Genomic DNA, 22,210 nt, shown 5'->3' on the forward strand with positions numbered 1-22,210 from the left:
GTTTATAAATACTCCTTTTACCGGCTTCTTCTAGTTAAAAGGACTATTTGTAAACGATTATAATAACCTTAATGGTGTAATACGCACAAAAATACGGGTTAGGTAGCTAAAATGGACAAACAGGTTATTACCCTAGTCATTATCCCTTTGATATCACTACAATTTACAACCCTAGTCTCTGCGGGGGTGTTCCTTTGGGATTTTGAGGTCGGAGTCACTGACGAGCATTAGGAGTTTTTTCGAGTTTCCATTCGCAGCAGTTCATCTTTTCCTTTTGCTCTGTATGACATTCATAGCGTCAACGGACCGAGATTGATAAGCATAAATCTCTTAATCTCTCTGTATATATTTAGTTCTGGAATCGAATCGATCATGGTGGGACAGAAACTGTTCAAAACGAGGATATGCGTACTGTATAGAAAGGGTCAATGCCATCGTCAGAGCTGCTCCTTTGCCCATGGCGATGCCGAGCTCCGTCGCTACAATACTTCTTCGTCCTCCTTCAATGGTACGCATTTTCGCTTTAATTTATCATTAACACCGGTTATGTTTCAATTAGGGCTAGCATACGGTTAGAGAGTGATAACAGGATCTGAGAATCATTAAATATTGCAGGAGGCCACTAGGGTAACGATGACCACTATATATGTGTTTGTTTCTCTTAGACCACAGACCATAGTTGATTAGCGCTAGCATACCCTCTGTCCCTTTCTCTAATTTTAGGTACCATGCTGCGATAATGATAGAATAACATATATGAGAGAAATGTTCAATAATCAATTAAATTGGTTGATTGCAAATTTGCAATGGTACTCTAACAGTGGATACTATTGCTGCCATTATGATTTATCAATCCTTGTATATTAAATTTTAATTGATAGGGTAAAGAAGGTTCATGGAACTACCAATTCCTGTATGCTTCCCATTTATGATCATTTGTTAAAGTTTATACATTGATTTTTTGAATGGTTTTTGCATCTAATGATCTAACTATTTGCATTTCCATTTAATATCTGACCTACTCCAGTAGGCCCATGCTTGCATTTTGGTTGTTTCCCAAGTGGCCATTTGATCCTTGATATGTCTTAGAGCTTCTACAACTCTCTTTGAGCTCTTTAGGCTGCAGTTTCAACTTCTCTTAAATCTAGCTTAAGTCAACAGGTTGCAGCAGATAATGCTTTTATGAGTATATGTATAACAGCAAACATCCAACATATCTTTGATTGACTGGAGATATGTCATCAAGTTTTTCTGTTGGGACTCATAACTGTATCAGCAGTTTCTTATCCCATTATCAATTATCAAGACATCATCCAACAGGCATATCATGTTTTCATCAGAGGGGGTTGTGCTGGTTGGTTTTTCTTATTGCTGCTTATGGTATTATTCTCGGGAACTTCATCTTCATGGGCATTCACTCTATCTTCCATAACTTGCACGTCATCAGATGGATTTTTTTCATACATTCAAACACTTTTCTGTTAAGTTCTCGCATTCAGGATGGAGTCTCTGCTATTTTCTCTTCTTGACTCCTTCACTTCATGAAATATCATACAGCCAAGGAGAATATCAGACATATTGTAATATTATATTCATATTGTTCAAGAAGAGAAAATCTATCATCTTCTTATCCGTTCCACGGCATGTGAAAGTATTCTCAATATTATACCTCAAAATTAGGATATATTACATATCCACTTCTTTCCGTTTTATATGAGAGGTGTAGTTTCTATGGACTGGCCCCTTTGGAAGTCGATTGAAGGTTAGGCACCATAACTTTTCATTATTCTATTAAGATGTGGTTCTATCTAATGGTAAGGTGTATATTTTGTTAATGACTATGGCCCACATGGTTATCTTATTTGCAATGATTAAGAGGATACTCGTCTTCAACCTACTGGAAATTATTGTTTTCATATTGTGTAGGGAGGCAGGACTATAGAGGTGCTGATTTAAGAGATAAGATTGGCAGACATCGCTCCCCACCTCATAGAAACTCTCTTGACAGAGATGCAAGAGACAGAATCCCATCTCAAGGTTAGAACTTACCTCTAGCCTTATAGCCAAACTTCTTCAATATCCTCACTTCTTATTTTGTTTGTACAATTTCTTTATTTGTGAAACTTCTTTTGTTTTATGTTGCAGGACATAGTTCTCCAAGATTTGGGAAAAAGAGGTGTGTTTCTGAAGTTATATATCTCTTTGTTTTTGCCCCTTTCTCACTTCTTTTTTTATTTGTTTTTTGTTCTGAAGTTACCTGAATATTTGAGTAGGCTAATATGTTTCTTGGGTTCTTGTGATACCTTTTTTTCACTTTTGGGTGCTTTCGCATGCTTATCTTGTACATCTATTCTTGTCCACGGATTTATTTATTTCATGCATATAAACATTCTTTCGTAAACATTCATAAACATTCTTTCATGCATATAAACATTTATACATAGCACATATACACCACGTAAATCAATAACATACTCACCTTGTTTGTATTTCCTCAAGCATTTTTTGGTAGTCTATCTTGACTTAACTCCTATCAAGTTCTGATTCAGTTATCGTCTTTTTAATCTTTAAAAACTTATATTATGTTTATAACATGGTTATAGATCTATTTGAGCTTTTACATAGGTTACAAAAGGCTTAGGGGTCATGATATGCCAATTGCTTTCTTGCTTAGTGTAACTGTAAATGTTACACATTTTCTCTTTTGACACCTTAAACTTTCAACAATTACATTCCAGATTTTAAGGCTTATTATTTAAGCTCCTCAAAGTACATTGTCTTTCCTTCTTACCTTGCTCTTTTTTAATGCTTGTCATTTGTCATTCTGGATTTTAAACCATGATTAAGGTTATATTTGAACTTACACACTTGGGCATATTACATATAAACATGTCAAATTATGCACTTAACTTGAAATGTGATCTTCAGTGCTTATGTTTTATGTTCTTAAGTGCAAAGGATACTTATAGTTGGTCTTTATAACCTTGATTTCATATGTGTAATCTAGTGAATGGAGTCATAGAAAGAGACATCACTTTGATGGTGAAAGTGAATATTCCGGAAGCTTTAAATTATCAGATGGGGGTGAGCAAGGCAGAGAAACAAAAGCCTCATCTACAGAGATTAAGGATGATCAGGTTTGATTACCAATCTTTTTTTTTTTTTGACTATAAAGGTCAAACCTTTCAGGTGCTTACTTTTCTGTGTTTCCTTCTAGTTGAAGCATGTGCAATCTGAAATAGATATGCTAGAAGATCACAAGGAGCAACTGCAGGTGAGTTAATTGGACTACTATTTATTTATTTATTTTTCCTTTTTTTTTTTTCAAATGTTAGCGTATATTTTCTCATCAACATAATGGTGCTTAGATCTATTTGGAAGAAAGGATCCAAGAAGAAGATAGTTTAAATTCCAAAATTAAAGAGCTTGATATGCAATTGTCCATAGAGAAAGAGGAATGCAGAAGGTATGTCATAGATCATAGCTAATCTTAACTAGAACTTTTTCTGTTACACTCTTTTTTGCTTTTTACAAATTCTATTTTTTTTTTATATTTCAGAATTTCCTCCAAAATTAGGAAATTTGTGAAGGCGAATCATCGCCACTCAAAGATACAAGATGAACTGAAGAGGCAAGGATCTGTTTCCATTTTCTTGTATTTCCATTTTTGCCCCTTAATTGTTTTGTAACAGATATTGGAATATGTATATAGATCAGAAGCTCGTCTTGAAAGACTTGGGGATCAGCTTGGTTTTGATGCTAGAGCTGCTGCTAATGAAGAGGATATTAGCATTAATATATTATTAAGTGATGAAGAGACTTTAGGAAATGTCTTAATGAGCCCCAAATATGATAAGGATGAGATGTTAGTGAAGGATTCCTATTCCCCTAGCAAGAAAAGGATGAGGGTTCACATGGTAGATGCTGATGAAAAATCAAAACAAGGTAACATAACATTTATGATTTATGAATTTGTCTTCTGTTTGAAACAGAATTAAGAAACTGATTTGTTTAACAGGAGAATGGGTTGGTGGTAGAAATATGAGATTTGAAAGGCATTCTAGATGGGACCCGGACCCACATCTTGGTCAAAAGAAAAACGATGAAATAAGGAATGTTAGGCCTTTTGTTAATAACTATGACAAACCTACAAGAAGAAAGAACACATTCACCAGCTTTCCCTTGGGAGATAATAAGGTGCCTTTTCCTACTTAAACAAATATCTTCTAGTTGTTTGTAATTGTATTATAGGATAAATTTATAGTTCAATTAAAATCATGAAATTTAGCTGTTAGATAGATGTGTATTTATTTTTGAATGAATTGAGCAGTTTAAGGAAGCAAAATCCACTACTAGAATGGCAACAACTTTTGTGGATGAAGTTGATGAAGAGTTGCCACTTCCACCTCCACCTCCGCTTCCTCTTCCTCTTCCAATTGCACAGAAACAGAGTGCTTACTTACAACAGGTCAGATAAGTAGTTATCTTCATTTTGCTTTTAATTTCTTAAGAATTGCTACATTACCTTTACACACAAATTACAACAAGTGTGTTTGACTATCAGTCTTGATCAAAGTACCACTAAAACACCTTAAGATTTAGATTTCTGAATTATATATCATTTTACTCAAAAAGATCCTCTGTTAGTACTTGCCATCTGCCAACTTCATAAGAAATTATGAGTTGAGAGTTTGGCATGAAATGGAAGCTGTTTTAAAAAAATTCTTTGCTTTCTATTAGTAAGTATTTTGCTTATTTATTTTGACTTTGAATATCAAAACTATAGTAGTAAATGTAAAACCCATTCATCCTTCTTGTTTTCCTTTGGAGTTGAATGAATATGTTCATGTCAAGTTTGGTATCGAAAGAAGTTTGTGTGATATTCAAGGTCAAATTAAGACAATTAGTAGAGAGTTAACATAACATAATACTTTATCCACCCAACTAAAATTGCAACGCTTATTCATTTTCAGATAGATTAGATTCTCCATTATTGAAGAGGGTATTTTAGACATCTGACAAATAATGAAAACATTTTTACCAAGACCATGATTGGATGTAGGAGGTTCTTATAGTGGGGATTTAACATGATGATGGCTTTCATGTGAGATTTGAGATATGCAAAGTGAGTGAGTGATGATTTAATTTTGGATTTTGAATTTTGGTTTTGCAGTACAAGGGGGGAAAAGATGATGATGAGAATAATGTGGATGTGGTTGATGACGATGAGATGCTGGATGTGGATATTGTTTGACTACTTATTCATGCATTTTTAACTGTAAGAAAAATGTGATTATGATTAGAGGATTGATGATGATGTTCCAAAGTTCTGTAAATACTACTTAAGTTTTGCATTGCACCTTTAGGTATTGGATAACTGGAATCAGTTTAGAATTGTGGTAAAACTTTATGTCTAGTCGTCTATTCATTCAAGTCCATTTATCAAGTTCTGACCTCATCTGCTTTCCAATGCTTGTATGTTTTTTGTTTAAATATATATATATATATATATATATATATATATATATATATATATATATATATATATATATATATAGGGATCAAAGTTACCAAACCATAACTATTTTCTATAAATGTGTTATCATTTACTCATACAGACACTTGATGAAAAAAAAACATAGCCACCATAACATAAAACATGCAAAGCTTATTAAGGTGGTGTAATCACATCAATGGTAATTCACATGTTCTTTCTTACAAAACAATCTAAAAGCCTAAAAAAACAGGGTCATTATAGTACTAGCTAGTGTGTTCTTTTTCTTTGTCTAATAAAAACTACACAAGGAATCAAGAACCACTGTCTTACATAAACTACCACCACATCTAATCCACAACCATCAAGCTTTTTGAATCTCTTCATAAGGCATGAGTATGATGCAAACAAGACAAGAGAGTAGAAAGAGCTCTGCTGATCGTTGACTTCTTTTTTCTCCCCAAAAGTCAAACACCACCAAAAAACTGTTCCAATGATGTAGAGTTGAAGACATTTGATGATGCAGTTCGTTCACTTTTTGTTGAAATGTGAACCTGCTGTCTGATGAACCTCTGTCATCATTTCAAGGAAAAACAACAACAAATGCATTAGATATAAGGACAAGACTTTTTTTTTTTTTTTTTTTTTTTTGACAAATCTAATCTACTCCTATTACCACAAATGCTTGTTTCTTTTTGACTTAATGAATTAAAGAATTGATGATATGACTTGGATTTGCAGTAGTACTATCATCATTGAAGGGTATTCTAGACATTTAACTAATAAGCCAAGGTAAACATATTTACCGCTAACTGAGAAGTAATTTCTGGATTTGAGTCTATATGCCAGTCTGGCTCCAGCTGTCGAACAAATGACATACGTCCATTCTCTGTACTACAAAATAACACCTGCCATTACAACATATCATCACACAACTAATTATTAACACATACACAATAAAGTTGACATTTTTATTAACTCAATCCACAAATTATAACATATAAACAATAAATGTCTTACACTCATTACCTTTTCTTTCACCAGGCCACCCGTTGTAAAAACCCCAGCATTTTCCAATGCTGTCAAAACCCTTTCCTGCATACACAAAAAAATATTAAATTCATCAACACATCTTTTCTTTAATGCATTAATATCTGCTTAAACTAGACCTTAATATTTAGATTATAGCAATCGGATGATACCCAAAAAGGGAAATACTTACTTCACTTTCATCATCAACAACTCTTTCCATGAGATAAAGATCAGAATACTTTGTGATCTCTGACAATACTTCCAATACAGATAATCTCACTGTTGCTTGATTCTATAGAAACAAAATCAAAATTATTGTTATGTTAATCATCATCAAGATTTTAATGTGTAAAAAAGACAATGACATGAAACTATCACATACTTGAAGCTCTTCGGGAGTGTTTTCTTCCAGTATAACCCCAAGCAACCTGCATGTTACCTGCACCAAAATCAACAATACAACAAAAACCATTATGTAAATGAGTAAAATTATATAGCATTATGCATTTATTTAATCATCATTACTAGTTTATTTGTATTTACTTCAGAGTATTTTAAATATTTGACAAATTAAACAAACATACCTTCCTTCCATCACTTAATCTCTGCCTGACTATTTGTCCCAAAGTAGCCTGCAGCAATAAATCAAACAATTTGTAAGTAAAAAGCCAAACAATACACAGTTGAATGAGAAGATTTTGGTAAAGAATTTCTGTTGAGATTTCAATTTACATTTGCAGGCTGAAAAAACTCATTCGTAGCATTTTGTGTTCTTGAATCTTGGGAAGATGAACTAACACCAGAAGGTAACGAATTTTCATTGTTATGTGAGGGAGATCGTCGTTTAGGTTGTCTTCTTTGAGATCCATTAGGCGACCTTAATGCTCTCCATGTAAAAATTACTGCAACAGCAAGTCCCGCTATAGCCCAAAAAGATCGCACATCCTGAACACCGGGATCTTGTTAATCAATCCGATCAATTATTTGTAACAATTACAATGGAGAAGAAAGTAATTTTAGCATGAGATTTTGTCAGATAATGAAACATCAACCAATTTAATATTCCCAATTGAAAGGTACGGCAGTTTACGGCTAGAGTACAACCAGGACAGCGGACAGCTGACATTACTCTTATGATATACCCTAATTTTAAGGTTTTCCACCTTCACAGACATATATTTATTCAATGAAAATAACCTCAACAACAGCTGCAGATCAATTTTCACAAAAATATCGACTGTTGAAACAACTCATAAATTTCTGAAAGGTGGTATAATGAATTAGATGTTTGAACCTGGATGTTTAAGATTTTTGAAACCTTGGTGGATAGATAAACCCCAATTCTCTTAATCAGCTGTAACAAATTTTGCTTTGAGTAATCAGCCATGGCTCTAGGGATAACAATTTAATGACTTTGGGCTATCACCCGGAAGAAGAAAATTGTGAGCTATTATGGGGACTTTTAGCGCTGCGGAGAGAGATCCAGGGTAAGCAGGGGATTTGATCGATGAATTTGGTACGCAGTCGTTGGTGAGAAGTATGATGGATAATGTGAACGAATATCAATAGAACATCGGAAGGAAGAAATGGGAACCTATGGTTAGCGCTTTTCGAATAAAAAAATATTTTTGATTGTTTATTATATAAAATATATGGATGTTCACAAATTTTACCATATATTTATGAAAGATAATACAAAACAACTAAATTTTTAATGTTTATAAAAATGACCATTCAATCCGAAATGGATTGTTTAGAACTTGGATCTAAGCGGATGGATACTCATTCGTTTTATATGGTCCCATGTTTAAAGGAAATCCAAAAAGTGATACCTACCACATCCTCCGGTGTTTCAGATTTTCCCGAGACGAGATAACATGGATTTGAATACGAAACGTAAGCCTATTTCCAAATCTGAGAAATATGTTTGAAATGGAAACACATGATTTTGTTTTACGTAGTATGTTACTTTTGCATGATTGTTTGTATGATGTTTCATTCACTATAAAGTGTAACTTGAGATTTGGTAGCAATATACTTGTCAAACTACAATCTGTATGTGTTTGAGGTGTTTTTGAAAGACATGTGCTTCAGCTGATGTTTTGATATCAGTCATATCATATGAAAGGGACCCGATACTTATGAACTAGGTCTTATATAAGAATGTGTATATAGATCCACAAAATAATTTAAATGAAATACCTTTTAAGATACGTGGTTACAAGCTCCAGTTTGAACAAAAAAGATTTTATTTGATCACAAGTTTACAATTTCGAAAATATTATAGTCGTCTTTTGACATCGATAAGCAAATGTTTATGTTCGTGAGAGACTCGTAGATATCAATATGGTGGATAATACTAAAACTATTATTTTATTTGCTTCAACAACCATAATTATTTTTATTTATAAGAAAAAGAGGCTTAAATAAAGTATTTTAGAATGTGAGGACTTTATATGCCAATTCCTTATAGTACAAGGGTTTTCTTTATATAAATAAAGCACAATACGAGGGCCTCTTGTCACTAGACAGTAGATATTTTCTGACTTCTTTTTCCGGACCTGAAAATCATAACTCGTAGTTCCCCCGCCGGCGCGTTTCCGTTCTTCTAGCTCCTCCCCCTAAATCCCCATCCTGCCACCGGCCACAGTAATGCCTCATAATAAGAGGCAGCTCTGATTCGGTAATAAAAAGAGCCGCGCCTTCCCTCGTACTCGCGCTTCCATCAAACACACACCCACCATCACTTCCTCATCCCTCCGGTCTCCTCCCACCTCCAACCGACTCCAGCGCCGCCGTGTTCCTTTCTTGTTTGCCCCAACTCAGCGCTTCCCTCCATCCTCCGACGTCATCTCCCTGTTCGACCACGCACATCACCGGCAGACGGTACCAAACCGTCGCACAGCGCCACTCTTTCCAGCTTTCTGAAATCTGTAAGAAGTTGTAAAAATCATGTATATTTTTTATGATTTTCTTGCTGAGATGATTTTCTTGTTGAAACCTTGCTGATTTTTTTGGGGGGGGGGTGAAATTTTGTGGCGTTCTTATGCTGAAAGTCGATTTTTGCTTGGTATGTTGTTGAAATGCTTGAAATTTTGATGAAAATAGTTCAGAAGGCCTCTTGTGATAGTAATTCCTGGCTTAACAAGTGATTCTGCTTCCACTGTATCTATTAACTTTGGCTTATGAAATTCTGTGTTTGAACAAAGAAATAGCTACTGTAATCTGTCAAACTTTTGATTAATGTAGAGTAACCTTTAATTCAAAAGAAAATAGTTCAGAAAGTAAAATGGTCATTTTTATCATTTAGCACCATCATCCGGATTTCTAACCAAACAACCTGTTTTCATTCGGATGCATATTTTTCAGAGCCTGTGCAATGATTCAGATATGAATCATTCAGATTCTACCAAAAAGCCCTAACTCATAAACACCCGGAATTTTTAATAAACGTTTTCTTAACATAAGATTTTGCTGTTGTCTATTTGTTCTTTTTGTGAGTATGTGATTCGCTGTATTGTGCCTTAATCTCAAAATATTTAAGCACATTGTTTCCATATATTTAGGTAAAAAGCAGAACAAGAAGCTGAACTTTCATCATCATTGTGAACCCTAGTAATTTCCTTATGCGAAAATTAATATAGATATGTTAAATTCTATTAGCATCTTGTTTTTCAGAATTCCGAAGTTGAAAAGTATTCGTTTTTGTTACAATTATCAACCCAAATAACATTTTTCTTCGATTTGTTGTCATAAGTTTATAGTTTCTCAGTGTTTGTTGATGTTTTCCTTTATATAGCACTCGTATCATTACCTTCTTTTAAATGGAAGAGTTTTCAGTTTCTTCCTTTCTAATACAGTGAAGCTTCCAACAGTGGAGTATTGAAGAACATGGAGCCTGTTCTACACTTAGGTGGTCTATCCCCAACTATACTCGGATCATTTTCCACACATAAACACCATATTGCATATAATTGGAGTCATCAATCTCATAACCTTCATACCAATGACAGAATTTCATCCCTCTTCTTTGAAAAATGCCACCAGGTAACCTAACCATTGCAATCAATTTACTTCTTCTAAATTCATCTCGAATCTTCATTTCTCTTATTTCTCTAGTTTCAGCGCAAACATAAACTACATTGTGGAAAAAAATCAAGAACCTCCATTGTTGCATGTTTCCACCCTGTTCGTGATACTCGTAGAAACAAGAAATGTTTAACCCACCCTCAAAATACAGATCTTCCTCCTGTATTACCTAAGCAAAAGAAGAAACCATTTCCAATCCCACTAAAGAAGATCTTAGAAACTTCAAGAGCTGACAAAAAACTAGCAGAAAAAGGAATAGAAAAGCTCCTTGAGCCTCCGAAGAACGGGCTTCTTGTTCCTGATCTTGTTCCAGTTGCTTATGAAGTTGTTGATGCTTGGAAGATCTTGATCAAAGGTCTTTCACAGCTTCTCCATGTCATTCCTGTTCATGCTTGCAGGTTTGTCTTGTCATACTCACACACCTTTTCATTCATTCTCTTATCTTTTAGCTCTTTCAAAATTTGATTCCACTTACAGTTGTTGTTATGCAGCGAATGCGGGGAGGTTCACGTGGGTCCCACAGGCCATGAAATTCAGACTTGCCATGGTCCAAACAGTGCAAACAGAAGAAGCTTCCATTTATGGGTAAAAGGGTCAATAACTGACATTCTTCTCCCTATCGAATCATACCATCAATTCGATCCATACGGTACCCGAATCAAACACGAAACACGATTCGACTACGATAGAATCCCGGCGGTCGTTGAGCTCTGCATCCAAGCCGGTGTCGAATTACCAGAATACCCTTCACGCCGAAGAACCCAACCCATCCGAATGTTGGGCAAAAAAGTAATCGACCGCGGTGGAACCATCGAACCGCCGAAGATGCCGCCGCATTCCGAGGTTTTGGAACTCGACACGCACCGTGCTCTCGAGCGATTCTCGTGTCCGGCGGAATCAGACGTGGTCGGAATCGCACATTCCACACTAAACGCGTATGAGAAAGTGAGATGGGGTGTGGGGAAGCTTATGAGGAAATACAGTGTGAAGGCGTGTGGGTATTGCTCGGAGGTCCATGTGGGCCCGTGGGGCCATAACGCGAAGCTTTGTGGGGAGTTTAAGCATCAATGGAGAGACGGGAAACACGGGTGGCAGGATGCCACGGTGGACGAGGTTTTCCCGCCAAATTACGTGTGGCATGTTCGGGATTTGAAGGGCCCGCCATTGAAGAGTTTGTTGAAGCGGTTTTATGGGAAGGCTCCGGTGGTGGTTGAGATGTGTGTGCAGGCGGGGGCGGTGGTCCCACGTAAGTACAGGCCGATGATGAGGCTCGATATTGTGGTCCCGGATAACGAGGAGGCTCGGTTAGTTGCTTAAAAAATGACAATAGTTGAAGTGTTATTGTTAGAATTGGAGTGGTAAATTCATTTCGTTTGTAGCTTTATATAAAACATTACAAAAGATCCCATACAAGAAAACTCAAATTTGGATATATGTATATGTAATTCCCATTCACAATATGTAACGGGGATAAAAATGTAAATTTTTAGGTAAGGCCACCATTTCCATTTGAAAGAGTTGAAGAGAAACTTTCCATGTCTTCTTCTATCGGAATTTCAGCAATGTCTTCGATGGTGTTTGTTGTGTGAATTCGTCTTTCAATCTTGAGTGTCGTAGTTCCATTCCATAGTATCATTTCCCTTTCCAAATGGAGACAATAACTCTCAAAGACACGAGAGGTGACTGTGAGCTCAAAATCTAACATGAAAAGGAACTCCACTTCAAGCCTGTTTAACTCGGCATTCGTCACACCCCCAACTCGAGCATAAAATGCGTTGTTGTAATGTCTGTTTTCATGCATTAAATCAAATTAATTATTTATTATCTTGTATAAGATCATTCAAAATACAATAATAGTAAGAATGAATAAAAACATCACTAATATATAAAATTAAAATATTTTAATAAAATAATAATGTGTAAATTAGGGAGAAAGAAATGAGGACATACACGTCATCCAGAATCTTAGCAGCCACCATAATACTTGTAACAAGCAATCTATGAACATTTAGCCGCACCACTAGCGAACCGGGATGTCTGTGAACCAACCGGTCTATATAAACATACCCCACCACGAAACAAGCCGGGCTACAGTTTGTGTACTTGTATATCCGGTCTAGATACTTGGCTATCGTGATTGCCGGCGGTCTAACGCCGTGAAACGCCTCCAAGTTTTTCCCCAGCCGTGCAGGTACTCCGCCGCCGCTGCTTAAACTCAATATCTCATTCCGGTTCACTAGTCTTTCCAGAACAACAGATAAGATCGACAACACTCTTGGGGTCGACGGATCCTGTTCGCTCTGCTCCGGCAGCCGGTTCTGGCCATCATCGGTGACGGAGATGGCTAACATGTATGAAGCAGTTGTGGGGTTGGGGAGAAGGGTGAGTATTTTATTGGATGGGAATTTTGGTCCTATGCATGTCTATCTATTCCTATTGGCCTCATGAAAAGTTTACACTAATACCCCCGGACTATATCCATGTTGAATTTGGAGCCGTAATATATTTTGCTTATGATTCTTTCTCCTTTAACAGGTTCCAAAGCTATATAACGGATTCATAAAGGGTAAAATTTACATTTCGAGTCTGTTAGATTATAGATCCAACAATAAGACCAATGGGTATGTAGAATGATAAAATATTAGAGAAAAGAAAATCAAAATGATCAAGAATAAATGTGATTATATAATTTGATTTGGTAATTTAACTTAAAAAGTTGTCTATAATACACAGTTTAGTTAAAATACAATGAATTGTTAATTTTTGTTATAATCAAAACATAAAATAACTAAATTGAACACCGAATTTTTGTTATAATCAAAACATAAAATAACAAAATTGAACACCGAATTTAAAGTGGAAACCCAACTTCAGGAAAACCCACTTGAAGAACACTATATATTAATCTCTTTAATTAAAAGGTTATAAACTTATAATGGCTAACGATTCCGAATAAAACGGGAAAAAGAGATGATGATAAAATAGAGTAAATTACACGAATCGTCCCTCGTGTAGCCGATAAAATGCATGTTCAGTCTCTATTTTCAAAAATTAACTCGGATTGTCTCTTGTTTGATTAAAACTTGCATGTTTCATTCATCGTTAGTTTAAATTTGCATGTTTCATCCCTTACAAGACATGACATTGACTATAATGCCATTTTCATTTTTTTTTATTTTTTTTATATATTTCTAATTATTTTTAACGGAACTGAAAACTTAAACACCACCACCGGAAAAATGAAGTGTTGGGTTTTAATTCAAAAATAGTTTCATAAACTTGAAAAATATGGCAATGGAAGACTTTAATTTTGAAGTGACATAAACATTTCATACCCACCAAGGATCTTCTTGCAAGTTATAGAAAGATTTAAACATCAACCAAAGAAGAGGTAAAAAAATAACAACCTTTGTAATCCTTTGAGTCCTTTTGGGAGGCTTGGAAGTTGATGAAGAATGTGGAACCTTTTGAGACACCAACAATGACTCAACTTGATGTAGATGCTAGTCCCAAACTCATAAACTCTTAAGCTTGAAGTTCATAACCAAAATATGAACTTCAAGAGAGTATAAATGCAAGTAATCTCCAAGTCTTTAAAGCAAAACTAGAGAGAATAAGAGAAGAAGTGGAACTTTCGGCCATATTCCTCAAGGAAGGAATGAGCACTCTTGCCAAATGCAAACCCTCTTATTTATATGCATAAAGTGAAGTTATTAACCATTAGTCCTTAGCACTTTAAGCAAGCTTGTCCCCATTGTCATAAGCATGTCTCTCATGACTTTAAAGCATGATTAGACAAGTCATACATTTTTTTTATGTATATCTCGAAAATTGCATAAAGAAGAAGAATGTTAGTTTGTATTTTATAAACTCAAGGTTTATAAAATATAAAATTTGTCTTTTAAGTAAAAGACAAAAGGTTTTCAACTAGTCCAAAAAGTTGTGCATGACTTATTAATTCATACCATATGAAACAATGTAATGTTACTTGCTAATGAAAATTATTATTTCCATGAAACAAATAATTTTCAATATAATTATAAGAGTTTTATTGAATATTTATTAAAATCAATTTCTAATAAACAATCAATTGTATCAAATTGTTATTACTGTGACCCATTAGTATTGTATGTTATTTAGCAATATCACTTTAATATGATTTTTGAGCATATTAGGCCTTTCATGGAGCACCACCGGAAACCCTCTCGACTACCACCACTAACCACCACCATATTTCCATTTATTTGTTCACGTCCGACGAGTACCACCACCGTCGGAGATGTGGAACATCATCGGAAAAAAACATCACCACTGTCGGTTTCTCTTCCTCTCACCTGATTTTCTCCTGAAACCCTTGAGCATTCATTGTCATATGTTTCCTCAATCATCTTCCTAAATAGAGTAAAGAAACACAAAACATACACACATACACACACGCGCAACTTGTGTGTTTTTGCTAATACGACACACACACACACAGAAAGAACAAACGAGAGGTCACCATCATCACTTGTGCACTAGGGTTTTAAGAAAGTGGGGAGATGTAATTACGAAAGTAGATCAACAGGAGATGTGTGGTTTCAAATCTAGCATTTTGGGGGGTTTCATGATGGATTTCACTTTGGGGCTTTCAGATCGAGCATCACCACCAGGAATCGGAGGTGGTGAGATGAGTTTGGAATCAGAAAATCCGATGGTGGTGATGCATCAGAACCTGCGTTGAGCAACGATGATGCATTGGAGCAAAGTCACGTCCTCTCGATCTTCTTTTGTAATGGGAGAATCCATCACCAGAAAGATATGGAAAACACGTCTAATATCTTTCATTCTTTTCTCGAATCCTTCAAGACCTTGTTGAGATTTGCAAATCTAAAATTGTTTTTGAAGTTCATGAAGTTGAAGTTGAAAACTTTCTTGAAGTTAAAAGTTGAAATCATTGCACTTTTGAAGACCTGTGATGGTGGATATAGAATCGTCAGAGAAGCATAAGGGGGTCGCCGATTTTGGTTTGGGTGGAGTTCGAAGAAATGAGGGGTGGGGGGGGGGGGGTGGGGGGAGGGAGACGAAGTGCTTAGGGAGTTAGGGTTTACAACATATTTCTTTTATTAAAGATAAAAAATAATTTTTTTTATAATAAACAAATCAATAAATAATAAATAAATAACAAATAAACAGAAAATAAATCAGAAAAATAAATAAGGGCAAAATTGTCTTTTTATGTCTGAAGGGATGACACGTGCAACTTTTAACCAAACAATGGACGGTCCGAGTTAATTTTTGCAAATAGGGACTGAACATGCATTTTTGCACCTACACGAGAGACGATTTATGTAATTTACTATAAAATGTACCATCTAACTCCCCTCTCCTTTATATAGGAGAATAAATGCTACTCCTAATATTACTCTAAAACATAGATATAAATAACCCAAGTAAAAAATGTTTCTTTAGGGAATAAGGAAAAATGACAACTATCATGTTTGTTTTTGGAGCATATTCAACATTTTTCAATCTTGAAATACCAACAATCTATCTTAAAACTTCTAACTGGAAAATTATTCTAATCCTCCTATAATAAATGAAAACAATTCTCACTTAGTCATTTTTTTATGCATTATAATACATGTCATTTTGTGGTAAATTTAGATTAAATTATATTCATATGTCATTTTGTAGTTTTTCCATTTTATTAAATTTCATATAATTCTTAAATGTAATAAATGTAATAAGAAATATATATCCAATTCATTAATGCAATTTTCCTTATAATTTCTAAATTTCTAAATTGAATTTAATTATTTTAGTTGTATATTTATGTAAATTATTATTTTAAATTTAAAAGATAAATAAACATTTCAATTTTAATAATTAATATTTTACTTTTTTTTCTTGTAAATTTAAATTTTCTAAATTATTAGATATTTATGTTTGTTTATTTATTTTTTTTAAATAAACCAATGTAATACATGAATCTTACAACTAGTTTGTTAATAAAAAAATCAAATGTCATTGTTTATTAATTATGAATTATAAAACTGATGTAATACATGAATCTCACAACTATTTTGTTAATAAAAAAAAGTTCAAATGTCATTGTTTATTAATTATGAGTTGTAAGGTTATTACATCATTTCGTTAGTAAGATCGTCAATCCACCTTCGTAAACCTTACACTTTTGGGCCTTACTGATTTAATTATCAATGTTAAAATCAACATACTCATCATAAGTTGAAACATTTATTAGGAACTTTCGGACATTCAGTTAGTAGCCAACTATTCCCTAAACTCCATTAGTAATCCAAGTTTATCTTGCTTTAAACTGCTACAGAAAACAATACAACAATATTATCTCAGTTAATACATATGGGTAAGTAAAAGATAGGATGATCGCCAGCACCTACCATAAGGTGGGGATATAGAGAAGAGAACAATTACATTCACTATGTTTTTAATTTTGGAACTGTACATTAAAAATATTAGAACTACAAAACTTTATACAAATAATCCAACTTTTAAGTATTGTTATATAAATCAATAAACTTTATTAGCGCGCTATAATTTTTAAGTCAAAGCTATTGAAAACAAATAGTAGTGATGAAATGAAAATATGTAGTTACTAATTGAAATTTACCTTCAACCAAGACAAATTAGGTACCTAACCGAGACAAACGAAAATATTATGGGTCAAATCTGGAGTATAGACAGAGTCTAGGGGCTCTAAGTAATGTTCTATTTTAGGGTAATGCTTAGTTGTTTGCTTGACACGTGGCACACAGAGAAAGGCTGAAAAACATGGACCTATATGGATATTCTGTGGATAATGAGGTAATTGTTTGTTTGGTGTTTCATGTTCGGTATCTTTCATTTATCAACAAAAGAAAAAGTAACACAATAAAACTCAGGGCGGATTAGGCGGGGGAGGATAGGAACTTGTTTCTTTTTCTCTCTTTTCTTTTTGGTTTTAATGTTAATTTTATGTTTCATGTTGAAAGAATTTATTGGTTTATGCTTATGCGTACATCATTTTTTGAGAAATATTGTCTCTATAAATTTTGAAAAAAAAAACTATTCTTAATCGTTTTTGTAGTTAATGTGTATTATAATGTAATATGAAATAATTTTGTTTTGAGAATACATTGTATCCTCTAAGTAAGGCCTAATAAACTAGAATAATTAATTGTACATGTATATATGAGTTATTGAAAGACACATAAAACTAATTTGTCTTTCAATAATTCATATATATATACTTAGCACTTGTAATTTTGTTTGTCATAACGGAAGTATAATTAAATTCTTGAATTTAATAATTCCGGCTTTACTAAAATAGACGTACTTCATTTGAATATATTGTCTTCTAAAAAGTTAATGGTGTTAATGCATTTGATGTATGTAATACATAACGGATGATAATAACTCGTGTTGGATTCCTTGAGTTGACGTGTTTAATTATGGATATAAATCTTTAATCTTACGCAACTTTTTAAACAAATGGGTTGGGATCATGTTGATCATTTATTTTTTCCAACCTAAATCAACATGTTGACCCATGTTGACTCATATGAATCACAAAATCCAAATAAAACGATAAAAAAAGATTACATAAAATTTAAATAAGTTTTATAAGGACTTTTATTATAATGATAAACTACACCAATAATAAGACTTGAACTCTCAACTTCTTGTACAAATGAAATATTTACCTTTTTGTTTTATACACCTAAATAATTGATGAGAGTTAATTAATAATACTATAAATACAAATCCACCATTCAAATAAGATAAGAAATGTCTAACTTTTAATTTGGGAAAAATGGAAAAAGGGAATGCACAAGTCAATTAGATTTAAAGGGTGTTTGGAATTGTTTATTTAAGGTATATTTTAGCATATTGAGGTTTGATATCACGACCTACACAAGATGTTTTTATGCCTATCACATACAACTCACACAGTATTGCACAAATTTTCACATACATCACTCAACACATCCTCTCTCTTTTTATAGATGTAAAAAACACTAAAAGCTTAAACAAGTTGTGGACAAAATAGAGAACGATTGAATGTTTGTTTAAATAATGATTATCGTAATATTACGAGACAACTTCAACTAATCGATAAATTTAAAGTTAAATTTAGTTATGTATGTATATGTGTGTATGAGCAAAAACCCAATTAAGAACAGCAAACATGAACAACAAATCGTCAATAACAAAATCAATTGAACATCAAACATCAACAACAAGATCAATTGAACATCAAACATTCAAGAACAAAAAATCAAAACTTTTGGAGAACAACAAACATGAACAAAAAAATTGGAATCAGAAAATTATACTTGATATCGTCGATCGTTGGGTTGGGTGGCAGAGGAGAACTTTGCGTCGATCATTGGGTGACAGAGGGAGATTGTCGACGGATGTTGTTGGATCTTATGTTAGGGCAATGGTACAATTGGAAATGCTTCTCTCTTACTCACTCAACTAATTTCCCTCTTTTTACCCAATAATTTGTTGCTTTCCAAGTTAGATGACCAAAATTGGTTTATCAAACGCCTTTAGCTGACAAGTCAACTAAAAATATCTGACTCGACTCGGTCAGACACATATCAAACAAAGCCTTAAAATAGGGATGTTAACAGAAGCAAACCGGAAGGGGATTGCATTCCCCGCCCCCGTCCTCGAATTTTCAGCCTCCCCACCACCGCCCCCTTTTTCCACGCTCCCAAATGATTTTGAGATATTTTTTGAGTTATTGTCACTCTAGCCCAACAAAGTTACGTATAATGGTTTAAATGGTCCATCGTGATTATTTTTTGCGTTTTAAGGGCTTAAACTTGTTAATGACCGATTGAGAAAGTCACCTTACCCATTTTAGCAGGTTAACCTGCCTCGTCACTTGCCATGTATACGTATGAGGTAACTCACTGAGTCAATACCGAGTTGACTCGATGACACATAAGCTGGCACATGCAGATTAGTAATTATCGCCTTTAATGTCCACCAACACCCCAACAACCTTTCATTGTCGATTCGATTGAGTCCCAGGCACAAGTCTCGAATTATAAGGGGACATACGCATGTGGGGTTTGAAGTAAAACAAATCTGAAACTTGTTTACCATTTTCGGGTAAACAATCTTGTGGAAGAACCCTTAAAAAGCAACAATGTCGGCTCCACCACCTTCACCCAACTCTATAAATTCTGGTGATGACATCAACTACAATGTGCTCCACTCAATCTTCTGTGATTGTGGTCCGAAGATTACAGAAAACCAAACTGAAATGAAAAGGTTGAAGGAGTAGCTAGGACAAGAGTATATCGTTTGCAGGATCGACCACATCAGTCTCCAGCACAAGTTGGATGACCATGATCAGAAGTTTAAAGTCGTTGGTGTTGCTCTGGGTGGCATGATGTTGGGGATGCTCTTGTTGCTGGTTGTTGTGCTCCATTTCCTTGTTAAGCTTTGGTGATGGGTTGATCTGCAGCTAAGGTGGTTAATGGTTAAGAAGGTTATTAGTATGTAGTGTTCGTGTGTCTTAATTTTTTTTCTTTTATTTCTGTTTATTTTGGCGAAATATGTAAAAGTCCTGTCTTAATGACAAGCATTTTGTAAGTGAAATCGAATGATTAATGAAAGACCTATCAAAATGATAGGCGTTTTGTAAAGTTGTCTGATGTTCTTTGCCGATTGTTTTTTATCTGAATTAGTTCTTAAGTTTGATAAACGTATCCTTTGAAAGTGCAATAGTGGGGGTAATATAGTCTTTTACACAGTGGAGGTAATATAGTCTTTTTTATGCACTGCTCCTTCATATATACCTTCTTGCATTCATTCTAGCACATTGTTTTCTTCTTCAAATACTCTTCACTGTGAAGGTACATAATGAAGAACATGGAATGTGGATGTGGAGCTGAGGCTATAATAAGAACATTTCATACTACCAATAACCCAGGAAGGCCCTTTTATGCATGCCCGAAAAAGGTAATTTACCAGTTATTCAAATTTTGGTGTTAACCCTACTTTTTTAAGATGTGTTAACCCGAAAAAGGTAATTTACTAGTTATTCAAATTTTGGTGTTAACCCTACTTTTTTAGGACTCAGCCATGTTTCTTGTTTCAAATTGGTTAAGACCATTTGGTAAAACCTGCCAATACCTAGTGTAGACATAACATAAGTAATTATATTAATTTATGAGTTTAGAGTTTAGAAAGTACCTTTGTGCTTTTTTTAATTGATTCAGAAGGAGTGTAATTGCTGGGCAAGGCTTGTAATCAGGCCATGAACTACCTTTAATCTTTAAATTGTATATTCTCTCCATAACATACAATCTAATCTCCTTTAACATGGTGATGATTGGCTTTTTCCTAGCATCTCTTATCACACTGTTGAAGCTCTCATATAACCCATTCTCCACTGCATCACACATCTTTCCCTCTTGAAAAAAATGCTCTACTCCAAGATTTGGAGTTGGTGTCCATAAGATAAGCAAAGGCTGTAGGGTTAAGCACTTCAATCTCCTTCATGGAAACATCGAATAAAGGCTCCGTGGATGCCTTGCTTTCCTTCCAAAACATGTTTTCATAATGCACACCACTGAATCTTTTCCTAAAGTTGGCAACAATATGCCTTGCACACTGCCTATGTTCAGCAATAGGCAGTATTTCCTTCACAGCCTCTAACAGCCCCTGTGCAACAATGGTAACAAATTATATAAAGGGTATGAAACTAGAATTTATTAAATTAGGAAGTAAAACTACTAACCTTATGCTGATCTGACATTAATGTTATACCAAAACCATCATTCAGTTGCAAGTCATCTCTAAGGTTTTCTAGAAACCATTTCTAATTTTCTTTGTTCTCTACACAAACAACTGCCCATGCAATTGGAAATATGTGATTAGTGGCATCTGTTCCTACAGTAGATATGAGCTCACCACTACATATGCCCTTTAAGAAACATCCATCTAAATTTATAACCGTTCTACAACTCCCTCTCTACCCTTGATTAAGCCCATCAAAACACAAATAAAGTTTGCTAAACTAATTCTTACCATCTGGCATAGAATTGACATCAATTTTAACTGTTGATCCTGTATTTGATCTTCTAATCTCCTCACCATATGACCACAACTTTGCATAATGCTCCACTAATGTTCCTTCAATCAGTTCAATTTCATACTTCTTTGCTCTTCTACACTGTCCCATACTCACATCTATACCAAATTTCTCTTTAACCTCATCCCTAAGTAGCCTCACACTAACCTTTTGTTTATGTAAGAATTGTGTTGTGTAATGGGTACCTATCCATGAATAATTGACAATTGAACCTAACTTGAAGTTTCTTGCACAATTATGCTCATTTATAAGACTCTTTATCTGGAAAGACTTTTCCTCACTCATCCAAGAAGCCCACATCCTAAACTTGCACTGCCCAGAACAACATTTCACTAACAACCTCCTACAATAATTTTTTTTGTAACACAATTGATAACCATTTGCTACAACATAGTTACACATCATATGTTTCAGTTGTTTAGGACTCACAAATCTCATACCTAATACAGGTTTTTGCTTTTTCCAATGAACATTCTCAT

The 22,210-nt window shown here is 34.4% G+C and overlaps 4 protein-coding genes across 8 annotated transcripts; 2 read left to right on the forward strand and 2 right to left on the reverse strand.

Moving 5' to 3' along the window:
• The first annotated feature begins 145 nt into the window (after positions 1 to 145).
• LOC111904355 (zinc finger CCCH domain-containing protein 40) lies at positions 146 to 5,458 on the forward strand. 2 transcript variants are annotated; one of them, XM_023900123.3, is made up of 12 exons: positions 368 to 508; positions 1,028 to 1,762; positions 1,927 to 2,037; positions 2,146 to 2,176; positions 3,008 to 3,137; positions 3,218 to 3,274; positions 3,369 to 3,466; positions 3,560 to 3,631; positions 3,713 to 3,945; positions 4,019 to 4,197; positions 4,331 to 4,468; positions 5,174 to 5,458. In XM_023900123.3, exons 2-12 carry the CDS (start codon positions 1,714 to 1,716, stop codon positions 5,252 to 5,254), a joined length of 1,179 nt encoding a protein of 392 aa, XP_023755891.1. In that variant the 5' UTR covers positions 368 to 508; positions 1,028 to 1,713; the 3' UTR covers positions 5,255 to 5,458. The 2 variants fall into 2 exon arrangements, with proteins under 2 accessions (XP_023755890.1, XP_023755891.1); XM_023900122.2 differs by lacking the exon at positions 1,028 to 1,762 and having other exon boundaries at positions 146 to 508.
• Positions 5,459 to 5,648: 190 nt separating this feature from the next.
• LOC111904354 (peroxisome biogenesis protein 22) lies at positions 5,649 to 8,157 on the reverse strand. The gene is made up of 8 exons (XM_023900121.3): positions 7,821 to 8,157; positions 7,259 to 7,471; positions 7,111 to 7,158; positions 6,909 to 6,965; positions 6,717 to 6,818; positions 6,524 to 6,589; positions 6,301 to 6,402; positions 5,649 to 6,066 (listed from the first exon to the last, which is right to left on the reverse strand). Exons 1-8 carry the CDS (start codon positions 7,911 to 7,913, stop codon positions 5,962 to 5,964), a joined length of 786 nt encoding a protein of 261 aa, XP_023755889.1. The 5' UTR covers positions 7,914 to 8,157; the 3' UTR covers positions 5,649 to 5,961.
• Positions 8,158 to 9,008: 851 nt separating this feature from the next.
• LOC111904351 (APO protein 1, chloroplastic) lies at positions 9,009 to 12,151 on the forward strand. Of its 4 annotated transcripts, none has more exons than XM_023900118.3 (4): positions 9,009 to 9,459; positions 10,387 to 10,573; positions 10,652 to 11,013; positions 11,107 to 12,151. In XM_023900118.3, the coding sequence occupies exons 2-4, from the start codon at positions 10,418 to 10,420 to the stop codon at positions 11,930 to 11,932; spliced, it is 1,344 nt and encodes a 447-aa protein (XP_023755886.1). In that variant the 5' UTR covers positions 9,009 to 9,459; positions 10,387 to 10,417; the 3' UTR covers positions 11,933 to 12,151. The 4 variants fall into 4 exon arrangements, with proteins under 4 accessions (XP_023755886.1, XP_023755884.1, XP_023755885.1 ...); XM_023900116.3 differs by having other exon boundaries at positions 9,015 to 9,459; positions 10,367 to 10,573; positions 10,646 to 11,013; XM_023900117.3 differs by having other exon boundaries at positions 9,015 to 9,459; positions 10,402 to 10,573; positions 10,646 to 11,013.
• LOC111904353 (cyclin-U1-1) lies at positions 11,972 to 13,117 on the reverse strand. Its single transcript, XM_023900119.3, has 2 exons — positions 12,566 to 13,117; positions 11,972 to 12,402 (listed from the first exon to the last, which is right to left on the reverse strand). Exons 1-2 carry the CDS (start codon positions 12,964 to 12,966, stop codon positions 12,102 to 12,104), a joined length of 702 nt encoding a protein of 233 aa, XP_023755887.1. The 5' UTR covers positions 12,967 to 13,117; the 3' UTR covers positions 11,972 to 12,101.
• Between the last annotated feature and the right edge of the window lie 9,093 nt (positions 13,118 to 22,210).

The sequence above is a fragment of the Lactuca sativa genome, chromosome 3, assembly GCF_002870075.4.
Source record: "Lactuca sativa cultivar Salinas chromosome 3, Lsat_Salinas_v11, whole genome shotgun sequence".
NCBI lineage: Eukaryota > Viridiplantae > Streptophyta > Magnoliopsida > Asterales > Asteraceae > Lactuca > Lactuca sativa.